Source organism: Crocuta crocuta, unplaced genomic scaffold (assembly GCF_008692635.1).
Source record: "Crocuta crocuta isolate KB4526 unplaced genomic scaffold, BGI_CrCroc_1.0 scaffold127, whole genome shotgun sequence".
Classification (NCBI taxonomy): domain Eukaryota; kingdom Metazoa; phylum Chordata; class Mammalia; order Carnivora; family Hyaenidae; genus Crocuta; species Crocuta crocuta.
The window spans coordinates 8,098,674-8,110,108 of record NW_027532008.1 but is presented as its reverse complement, the minus strand read 5'-3'; the positions used below and the strand labels follow the sequence as shown (position 1 = coordinate 8,110,108).

General features: G+C 52.3%; 1 protein-coding gene across 1 annotated transcript; it reads right to left on the bottom strand.

Annotated features, from left to right (window-relative positions):
* Nucleotides 1–2,348: 2,348 nt before the first annotated feature.
* On the bottom strand, nucleotides 2,349–9,953 carry MUL1 (mitochondrial E3 ubiquitin protein ligase 1). Its single transcript, XM_077775720.1, has 4 exons — nucleotides 9,735–9,953; nucleotides 6,263–6,350; nucleotides 5,807–5,927; nucleotides 2,349–4,390 (listed from the first exon to the last, which is right to left on the bottom strand). Exons 1-4 carry the CDS (start codon nucleotides 9,852–9,854, stop codon nucleotides 3,661–3,663), a joined length of 1,059 nt encoding a protein of 352 aa, XP_077631846.1. The 5' UTR covers nucleotides 9,855–9,953; the 3' UTR covers nucleotides 2,349–3,660.
* Nucleotides 9,954–11,435: the final 1,482 nt, after the last annotated feature.

Sequence of the window (11,435 nt, the reverse complement as noted above, 5' to 3'; positions counted from 1 at the left end):
CAGAGGCTGCTTTATTCATTTTTGCATCTCCAGGCATAGAATACACATTTAGCAAATGCTTATTAGATGAACAAATGCTCATCAGTGACATCAAACTCTTCCTCTGAGCACTCCAGAGGCCCTGTGGGATCAGCATCAGAAAATTACCTAATTGGGATTTTCGTGGCCCAAGACCAGGGTGATAAAGGGTGTCAGACTGGCCAAGTTTGTTGTGCTGTCATTTGCTTCTTAATTTTCCAACACGTTATTTTTTAGTTGTTCCACGTATTGTCGTCTCGAATATTCTGTCATAATTCCGAATGAGTTAGGATTCCAAAGACCTGCCTTCCAGCTCCTGTTCATCAAGATAAACCAGGGAACCCCAAAGCCTTACCCTATGGTATGTAAAACCAGGGTGTGACTCACAATTGTTAAGGTGCTGACTGGCTTGGAAAACAGCTGTGTCCGTAATACTTGGTCATCGTTTGGACAACTTCCCTTCTTAGCCTCTCAGGCTCAAGGTGATAAAAGACAAAAGGTGTAGGCATTATAGCCAGACCTTGGCAGCCTTCAGCATGTCGCATAACCTGTAAAAGGGGGTGATATGGTCCCCCTGCCTGCTTGCCCCGAGTCTTAGACTCAACGCCTGTAAGCAAGCTAACATTGGTTGGGCCCAGAAGATATGTGGCTGAGCAAAGATGTCACCCTGCCGAGCCTCACTTTTCTCACTTGTAGAGTGGGGATAATAAAACCCACTTTGCAGACCACGTGCATTAATGTAGACATTAATGTAGATGAAGTGCTCACAGAGGTTCAAAGCCAGGAGTGGTTACTCAAGGTGACTTCTCCGAGAGCTGTCTGCCTAGGATTAAAGGGATGAGCATGAGGGTTGAATTAGGAAAGATTTGAAAACTCACAACTACCCCAGGGTCAGTCCAGAACGAACTCCTGGGTCCTCCCCTCCCCTGCCTTCAGACTGGGCCCATCTCCATCCAGCACAGGTCCTATTCAACCCGCTTGGAGAGGAGGCTCCCAGGGTGCAAGGTGGGAACTGCCGCAGGTGAACGAGACCGTGACCATCTCAGCCCCAGCTGGGCTAGGACCTAGCAGGGACCTCAGATCCAGAACCTGAGGACATGTGTGCCCGTGTTCCCAACCCACTGTCCCTTCTCGGGCAGGGACAGTGTGCTGTGTGTCCCCCAGCTCCGCTTGGAAAAACACTTGGGGCAGATGTGGTCTGCCCAGATCTGAGCGGGGCCGGGGTAGAGCAGGCCGCCTCCCCTCTTCAGTCACTCGGTCTGGTTTGCTCACGAAATCTGTGCCGAGGGCTGACCTCCCTCCCGAGAGACTGTCACCCACAGTCACCACAAGTGGCGCATTCACCCTCTCCCCAAACCTGGACCTTCTGACAAAGGGGTGAAGGACAGGACAAAAGGGGCAGGTGCTTTCAGCACGCTCGGTCACCCCCTCACCCCGCCCAACCCCCAAGGCAGCTCCGTGGACACCCAAACTCTTCCCACTTCACTGGACAGGACTCGGCACTGGCAGATGCGTTCTCACGTCCGCGTGCTCCTGCACAGCTGGCCCCTCCACTAACATGGGAGTGATACCTTGTGGGATACTCCTGCGTACACTGAGGAGACGGGCCAGCCCCACTGTCAGTGAGTGGGGCCCGGGGCAGGGTTGAGGGGGGAACATCTTGGAGTTTAAATTCAGAGCCCGCACCTACCTGCTGCAAGCCCCCAGCCCAGTGACCTTCCCTTCCTGGGCCAGCTCCTTGACCGTGAGACGTAGATATGCCATGAGCCTGCAGGTCTGTGAGGATTAGCCTACCTTGAAACTAAAGCTTGAAAGGGCACAGAGTACAACACTCTGTCAGTTTCCGGGGCGCCTGGGTGGCTCAGTTGGTTGGGCTTCTGACTTCAGCTCAGGTCATGATCTCATGGTTCGTGGGTTTGAGCCCCGCGTGGGGCCCTGTGCTGACAGCTTAGAGCCTGGAGGCTGCTTCGGATTCTGTGTCTCCCTCTCTCTCTGCCTCACCTCTGCTCACACTCTGTCTCTCTCTGTCCCTCAAAAATGAATAAATGTAAAAAAAAATAATAATAAAATTTTAAAAAATAAATGTCAGTTTCTTCCCTCCTGTCCCCCAGCCCCCCACCGCTGTCTCACTATCTGACTGCCCCTTTGGTCACGACTTCTTCAAAGACGGCTATCTCGGTGAGGCCCATGCCACCTACAGGCTGGCCTCCAGAACACCCTCCCCAAAGGCCTCCGTCTCCCCAAGCTGCCCACCACCTGTGGCAGCTCCCCCAACGGGAGCCCCCAACTGCCTCTCTGCAGGGAAAGAAGATACACACAGAGGCCCTGGGGTCTCTAGATCACTCCACCACGGTGGGATTTAATTCCATCTCAGACAAGCCTCAGCCTAACCATCGAACTTTCGCTGACAAAGCAACAGGCTAACACTTGGCCGTAACGTGTTTAATTTGTGCCGTCCACACCGGACACTGCATAGCACTGGAGTCAGCCCCCTGAGAGCACCCCCGCCGCCCTGCATAGAGGAGGATGGGGATGAATATTCAAAGCCAGGGAAGGGAGAGAAAAATGGGTACCCGACTGGGACTGCCCGGAGGGGGCGAGAGAGGCGCCCTTGTCTGGCAGGTGAGAGGGCGAACAGCAATCCAGGAAGGGGCGATGTGATTACACCCGCGGGACGTGAACTTTCCCATGGGAGGGGGTGGGACCCTGGAAAAGGCTCTGTGCTCAGGGCGCCGGCTGGCTGCTTGTCCTCGGTGACAGCCCTGGAGGGAAGCGGAGATGGCCAGGAGGCTGTGGCAGCCTCATCGCTTCCTTTGGCCTTTCCAGCTGAGCTCAGGCAGAGAGAGCCGGAGCCAGCCCTCGGCGCCCCCGCGGGCCCCGGGAAGTCTGCATCAGGGCCGGAGGTGGGCTCCGAGGGCCCTCTCTACAGGTCACCAGAAGGGCTGCAGCCAAGCTGCCGCCTTCACCGCTGGGGACCACAAACAGTCCCTTCGAGTGACCGCTCTTCAGCTGCCGAGCAGTTCCCGTCTTTCAGGGAGAAGGCAAACGCCGGACTTCACTCTCTTCTGTCCTGACACACGTGTGCACATATTTAAGCGGCCAGCCAGGGAGGGAGAAGGACATGAGTGACACGTGCAGCCTGGCTTCTCCTCCTGGCGTAGAAGTGAGACTGTGGGTCTCCTCTGAGGCGTCTCCTCCAGACACACAGCACACCCAGAGCCCGACTTGCGCCTCCCTGCTGGCTGAGTCACTCAAGGCTCAAGTCCGCGGGAACCAGCAGTTCCCCAGAAAGGACCAGAAGACACCGGAACAGAGGAGCTAGAGATCACTGGCTTGGGCCCTCGAGTGATGAGATGCTGTCAGTCCACACACACACTGCTCCCTTCCAGAAGGAACCGGAGGCCAGCACGCCCAGCCAGGGTGGGGCTGGGACTCCCAGGCAGGGCTGGAAGGGTCCCCCTCAGGGCGGAAAGGCATCACCCTAGTGCGAGAGGTGTGAGATCCCCGGCTCCCCCGGCGCCCGCCCTCAGTCGTACCTGGGATGACAGCTGCCCCCACCGCTGCTCTTCTAAAGGCCTCAAGACAAAAATTCCTGAGAAGGGGGGGGTTCCCTCCACGCCTGCCTGTGGGGCCCGCAGACCGTTAGCTGTTGAACAAGGGAATCACCCGGGTGATCTCCTGTCTGCAGATGGGGCACCGCTTGGGCTCCGGCAAGGCGCGGTAGCACTGGGTGCAGGAACAAACGTGCCCGCACTCCAGAAAGACGCAGGACTTGAAGCTGCTCAGGCACACGACGCAGGCGCTCTTCAGACTCTCCCTGTCCTCGGGCTTGGCGCCGCTCAGCAGCTGCTCCTCGTGCTCCTGGAACTCCTTCTCCAGCTGCCTGAGGCGCAGCCGCTCCTGCCGCTGCACGTAGTGCTTCCGCAGGAGGAAGAAGAGGGCCGCACACGTGGCAAAGCCGAAGACCAGCGTCAGGACCTTCCAGAGCCGGACGCTCGACTCCTGCCTCTGCAGCAGGCTGTCGAAGTCCTGGCTGCTCAGGTAATACTGCATGCCCTGCTTGGGCGGCTGCAGGCGGACGGAGCTGCTGTCCAGGACCAGCTCGCCGACCCCCGTGAGCGTGGCCCCGACCTTCAGCATCTCCTCGGTCTCCTGGATACCTTTGGGCCGCTCGCCGCTGATATAGTGGCCGATGACGTCGGTGAAGGACTGGACGGAGGGGTGGAACTTCTTGTACACGGTCTCCAGGCCCAGGTCCTGGGAGTCCAGGGGCCTCAGCACTCGCACGGCCACGTCCACGCTGTCCTCGTGGGGCACCAGGTCAAAGGGCACCGTGTTGGTCCTCTGGTGGATGATCTTGGAACAGTCATTCCTAAAACGGCAAGAGAGCCCCAGAGGAAATAAAGGACAGCAGACACTCCACACCCAGGCAGAGAGGGGGTGGCCTAGAGGCCAGGACAGGATAAAGTCTGACAGGACCAGAAGAATACACACAAACCACCACTTTCCAAGTGCCTCATGACAGGGAAGCTCAATTTTTTAGGTTCTCGGGCAATACCAGCGGGCACTAACCACTGTCAGAGAACATCTCTACCATTTGTTTCTCTTCGCCACGTTCAAATAAACATCCAATTTCTTAAAAAAAAAAAAATTAAAAATATAACTACCACAAAGGTGCCCAGGTGGCTCAAGCAGTTAAGCATCTGACATCGGCTCAGGTTGTGATCTCACAGTTCATGAGTTCAAGCCCCGCACTGGGCTGTGTGCTGACGGCTCAGAGTCCGCTTCAGATCCTCTGTCCCCCCTTCTTTGTCCCTCCCCCACTTGCATACACTCTCTCTCTCACACAAAATAAATACACATTAAAAATATATATATATATATATATGATCTGGCAATCCCGATTCTCTGGGTATACATCCCAAAGAACTGAAATCAGGATCCTGAAGCGGGATCTGCACTTCTGTGTTCACTGCGACGTTCTTCACAGGAGCCGAGACACAGAAACAGCCGGGGTGCCCATCGGCAGATGGGTGGCTGGAGTGTGACACACACACACAGTGGAACATTACTGAGCCATAAAAAAGAGGGAAGTTATGCCCTCTGTGGAGACGGCAGGGATGAGCCCAGAGCACACTACGCCGAGCGAGCGAGGCCACTCAGCAGGACAACAGCTGCATGATGCCACGTACATGAGGATCTAAAACAGTCACACTCGGAGAAACAGAGAGCAGAATGGTGGGTGCCAGGGGCCGGGCAAGACGAAAATGGGAGGTGCCGTTCAATAGGTATGAAGTTTCGCTTCCATGAGGTGAAGAAAGTCTAGACACGTGCACACACCTTCGTGCCTGGAGCTAACGGCACGGCCTGCCACGCTCCACAGTGTGTGAGAGGGGCAGATACCGTGTTAAACAATACAAAATACAAAACCAAAAAACCTAGGATCAGTTAGAAAAAGGGTTCTCTGCGTAACAACACAAAATTGTTGTAATAAATGCTGAATTCGATAGCCCATGCCACAAACCGGTGGTTCTCATGCTTCAGTGGACAAACCAACAGATTCCACATGCCCCCCCACCCCACCCCCATTGTGCAAATGCTGGTTCGGTAGATCTGGAATTGCAGCCCAGGAACCTGCGTTTGAACAAGATGCCTCGGGGACTCTAACGGCAGGGGTCCTCGGGCCCCACGCAAGCATGCTGTCGGCGTGAAGACACTGGTCCGTGCACGACTCCAGCGTCTGAGCCGCCCGGCAGTGAGGTGTGGCGGGGCCAGAGAGGGTGCGTACCAGAGGTGGGTTGTTCGGTTCCACACCATCTTGTGCTCCTGCAGGGTCAGCCGCTGAATCACTCCCTTGCAGTTTTCCACGAACTGGCTGTTAAGCGTTTCTTTAACGGATCGGACAGCTCCTAAATGGAAACAAGTTATTTTCATTTGTTTGAGCTTAATTAATCAAAATGGTGAAAACAATCATCACGGCAAGTTATGTTTTGCGGGAGCTCTGCTAAGCACTTTACACAAACCCCTCATTTCAGCTTTATGATAGCCCTGTAAGGGAGGAATTCCTTTAAAGATGGGGCAAGGGAGGTTCAGAAAGGTTGGGTATCGCCCCAAGATCACACAGCAAAACCCCAGGTCTTTCTGACCCCGAAGCCCCAAGGCTACAAAAGGCTCTGAACAGCAGCCAAGGTTTTTAATCGAACTTTTAGAATAAGTTTTTAATTTTACCAATAAACAAACATACCTTCGATAACAGCATAAGGCACACATTTTCCCGGAGCTTCTGAAAGAATGCTCTTTAAGTCTTCACCCAAGTGGATTCTTTTAGCTCCCTAAATGAAAACAGCATATTAAACTGACTGATGAATACTGCACGGTCTATCAAACCTAAAGGCCGAACAAGGAAACGACTATTTGCTTTTCTCATGTGGAGAGAATGAGGAAATCAGGCGGGAAGGAGACGGTGCAGTCACATTCCCAAGCTGTGCCCCGGAAGCTGCACCACGTAACCAGGTATCTGCCATCTAGAGAGCGGGCCAAGCCACGGGGCTCCCTCTCCGGTTACCGGAAACATACCCTCCTCTACATTTTAACTGTTCTGGGTGAAAATATCTGAGGTACTTATCAGTTTTCATATCATAGACCAAACATAACTTAATCTCTTCTTGATGACACCGAACCTCGCATCCCAAACCCGGGGCAGTGGCCCGGGGAGGGGGGGGGTCTCAGCACACCTCCGTCTATGCCCCCCGTTACACATGGCAGGAAAGGGGTGCCTTCGCCTTGTGGGGCAAGGCTGTTTGCTGGCACTACTCTCCTGCTTTCCCGTTCCTTGTTGTACTCGCGGGCAAGCAGGTGACAGCTGCTGTCCCCTCCCTGCTCCCGCCATCCCCTCCCATTCAGTTTCCAACCTGCTGCGCATGGGGACCGAGCACGCCGGGTACCTGCTGCACCACAAACAAGACAAAATTAATAAAATTGATGACCGTTTCCTGAGCACCCACGTGCCAGGCACTGTGCGGGGCGCTAGGGATTCAGGGATGAATGAAGGACACTTCCTACTTGCAGGGTCTGGCCATCAACAAACCTGAAGGATGCCAGGTAAGTAAACCCACCGGGGCTGAGGGGGGGGCTTGGCACTCTAAGGCCACTGAGGACACTCTAAGGAGAAGCTAGTGCTACACAGCAAATGACAGGAGCTGCGTCGATTCAAGCTTACTAACCACCTACGCTGAGGATAATACAAGCAGCAGCCTAGCAACTAACACTTACAGTCTGTTGTCTGTCATCCGTCTCCTTCCTCTGGACTATTAAGCTCTGGGAGAGCTGGGACCTTGCTTGTCTCGCCCCCTAGTGGCAAGAACAGTGCCTGACCCATGGCAGGCGCTCAACCCGTGTTTGATGAAGTTAGAGAATCATCACTTAGACGGCCTGCAGTTGACCCCTGAATAATGCAGGGGTCAGGGGCACCGACCCCCCCTACACAGATGAAAATCTGTATACAACTTAATTATTCATAGCCTACTTACGGTTGATGAGAAGCCTTACTGATAACGCAAGCAGTCAACCAACACATATTTTGTTTATGTATGTACACTGTATTCCTATAATAAAGCATGCTAGAGAAAAGAAAGTATTTTTTAAAAATTATTAAGAGAAAATACATTTATTGTGCTGTATTTACTGAAAAACATCTCCGGGTAAGTGGACCCGGACGGTTCAAACCCATGTCGTTCGAAGGTCAGCTGTGTACACCAGGCACTGTGCTAAACACTTTAAGGGCACAAGTAATGTAGTGCTTCTACCATCCCTGTACAGTGGACACTATTGTCCCCAATTACAGGTAAGAAAACTGAGGCTCGGAGAGGTGAAGTGATTTGCTCGAAGTCACACAGCTGGGAAAGTGTCCACCACAGCATGGCCAGTTCGAACTTTTTTTTATAAAGACGAGAGGAAACAGGGTCAGAAAGACCCGGGGTTGAATCAGGCTTCAGTGTATCCACTGTGACTTTGAGCAGTTTAATTTACCAGAGTCTCCGTTTCCAAAACTTTTAAAAACTGGGGAGAAAAGCCTCTCCGGATTTTTAGGGGATTAAAGAAAGCCTGCGGTGTGAAAGGGCCTAGCCCAGGGACTGGCACATAGTAGGTGTGCAAGAAATCTGCATTCCCATCACTATGAGGGATCCACAAGGATAAGACTCAAACCTACTCTGGAAGTTTTGCAATCTGATCAAGAGAAGAGAATGTAAAATGTTAGGAATCCCGACTCTTTCCAGAAGGGGCCATTTCATCCTCATTTGGGAACTAACTGGCAAGACTGTTCAAAACTGGTTCCTGGAGACTTCATGGTATCGAAGCTCCCACATTCAGGCAGCCCGCTGCCAACTTGATTTCTGACTTCGAGTGTCAGCAAGTGAAGTATCAGTTACACTCCTAGCCAATCACTTCAGGAGCGACTTGCTTATTTATAATCAGAAAAACAACTGGGCAGCAGCTGGACCCTCACTAAGAGGCCATCTGCACCACAAATCCAACTGCGAGGTAACCCAGTTCATTCTGGATGGGATTCCAAAACTCCCCTCCATAAGCACGGATTTCACTGGAAACGATATGATGCTAATGAGCTAAGTCAGGTTTAGGAATCCTTCTTCAAATAAACGTCAAGTTAAGCCCTAACTCTGACATTGTGACATTTCAGCCAAAAGGAATCGACAGACATTTACTGACCGTCTACCACTTATCAAGATCGGAGTTAGAACCCAGAAGGAAAGAAAGAAAAAGGATAAAGAAGACCCGGGCTCGGACCTAAAGCGGTCCATCTCTCATGGGCCAGACATTCACAATAAGGCGATGTGGTCGATCAGAAAAAAACCCTACACTTGAAGTCAAAAGATCTCACTTTAAGTCCCAACCAGACCAGCTGTAAGACCTTTTCCTCTGCCTCTCAATTTCCTGCTTTGCAATCTGGAGGGAACTGTCATTTTCTCTACCTCAAAAACTTATTGTGAAGAAAAAAAAAATAAATAACAAGATGAGATCGTGCTAAGCTGTAAAGGGCAGCCCAGGAAAGAGTTATTTTTAAAATAACTAAAATATTAAAAAAGGAAGAGTCTGTAGAAGCAAGGAAGTGAGTAGTTACATAAATGGGCAAAGTCGAGGGTTTCTGCACTTGCTGTTCCCTCCGTCTGAACTGTTCTTCCCCTAGACACCTGCACCGTCCCCCTCAGGAGGAGGGACCTGGGCTCTGTTAAATGTCACCTTATTTAAAATAGCAAACCTCCCTTTCTCCAGCATTGCATTTCCTCTCTTCCCCACATTATTTTGTCGTATTTTTCTCCCCATCTGTCCCACCATCTGATGCACTTGTTATGGTCTGTCTGCTGGTACCAGAATGCAATCTCCGTGAGGGCAGGGGCTTTCGTCCCTTCTATCCGTGCGGTGTCCCCAGGGCCTGGAGCAGAGTCGGTGGTCAGTAAGTCATCTGTCGAATCAAGTAAGGAAGTCGAGGTTCTGGGTAACGAGCGGGACTTCGGAGAAAAGGGGCAGTGAAACGGTTATTACGAAACCCGAATTCTGATCCTAGCTCCTCCAGTGACCAGCGGAGCGACACCTGTCAGGGCCGGTTTCCTCTTTGGACAGTTTCCGACGCCGGAGCGGCCCAGCGGCACCGGGGACAGGGGTGACCCGGCTGAGGCCAGGCTGGCTCCAGCACTGACCTTGAGCTCTTGGGCGACCTGGGCCTTCTGCCGATACACGGAGTACAGGACGGCGGTGACGACAGAGCTGGTGCCCAGGAGGATGACCTGGCCCAGCGAGGGCCGCCCTCCGCTCTCCATGGTCGCGCGCGGGCTGCGACGCCGAAGTCAGGCCGCGCGCCCCCCGAACTCCACGCCCTCCGCCCTGGACGCGACCCCGCACCGCCCTCCGCGAGCCCCGCGCTCTGTCCCCTGGCGATGACGCGCGGCGCCGGGACCGGAAGTGGGCGGGACCGAGCAGACCGGAAGGTGGTGTTGCCTGGTTACCGCCCGGCTGCCCCGGCCTCCACAGTGGCTGGGTCTCCGTCGCAGGACAGAGCTGGCTTGGAGGAGCTCAGAGATAGCTTGTCGCTCAGGACCCTTTTTCCCTCGGACCCTCGGCGCACCGGCCGTAGTTGACGTGCTGGTGCCGCCCTGGTCTCGATCCCTCTGGTTTCCTGGCTTCCTGGGTTGTTTGATGGGTTCTTGGATGACTCCGGTCAGTGGACTGGGAAGAAGAGGACGAGTGTTAGCAAGCATTTAGGAGTATTGCACATTTTTAATTTTTTTTTAATTTTTTTTAATGTTTTATTTATTTCTAGAAGAGAGAGAGAGAGACCGTGAGCAGGGGAGGGTCAGAGAGAGAGGGAGTCACAGACTGAAACAGGCTCCAGGCTCTGAGCTGGCAGTCAGCACAGAGCCCGACGCGGGGCTCGAACCCACGAACCGCGAGATCATGACCTAAGCGAAAGTCGGACGCCTAACCGACTAAGCCACCCAGGCGCCCCGGAGTATTGCACATTTTATGCTCAGGGCAAACCTTGAGCCTGGGATTTTATTCTTCCACTTTACAGAGGCGAAAACGGAAGCCGGGGAAGTTAGGGAATATGCGCACAGTCACACTGCTCATGAGTGCTAGAGAGGAATTTATCGGACTCCGGAGCCCTTACCTCCAAGAGGGCAGATTATATCACCCAAGTAGCCCCTTAATCTGCCATCTTGGCGTGTATTTGTTAACCAATAATTACAGCTACTTTGTTGAGTGCCTGTTATGTGTCAGGAATTATGTGACAAAAGTATTACGGACATCCCATTTAATCCTCACAACACGACTAAAGAGCAGCTTTCAGACTATCTTCTGGCCTCTTTAGTGATTTCTTTACTAAAATAATCAGAAGATACACAAAATCTTACCCAAAACATCAATGGGTTCATCAGGCTGGTTCCTACAGGTTATGCTTTTAAATTCCTGAAAGTGTAGGAGTGCACCCTCTGGTCAAAATATGTAAGGTGCATCTAAAGTCTGTAAATTTCTCCACAAAAATAAAATCTCTTTATTAAAGAACTTGGCTATCCATGGCATTTTTCAACCACATTCCTTAATTATCCTTGGAGTCAGCCAAGAATTACTTTTCTGTGAACATGGAGTTAGAATCTCCAGATTGTTAACATCCCCAGATACTTTTGATGACTTTCAATCCAAGAAGTGATCATGAATTTGTCACACACATATACACTTAAAATGAAGTCTAACTTTAATTATTTTAATGGAACTTGCACAAAAGTTAGTAACACATTGAGTTGGCAGAGGTGCAGGGACAGAGACTCTCATATTTTGCTGATGTGTGTGAAACTGGACATTCTTTAGCGTTAACAATTAGGCAGTGATGATCAAGATTAAAA

Excerpts from the sequence above, each read along its gene's own strand:
- MUL1 (XM_077775720.1), bottom strand. The coding sequence starts at position 9,854 with ATGGAGAGCGGAGGGCGGCCCTCGCTGGGCCAGGTCATCCTCCTGGGC. Across the intron at positions 6,351-9,734 it reads AGGTCGCCCAAGAGCTCAAG|GGAGCTAAAAGAATCCACTT; the intron begins GTCAGTGCTGGA and ends GTTTTCATTTAG. Across the intron at positions 4,391-5,806 it reads AACCGAACAACCCACCTCTG|GAATGACTGTTCCAAGATCA; the intron begins GTACGCACCCTC and ends TTGCCGTTTTAG.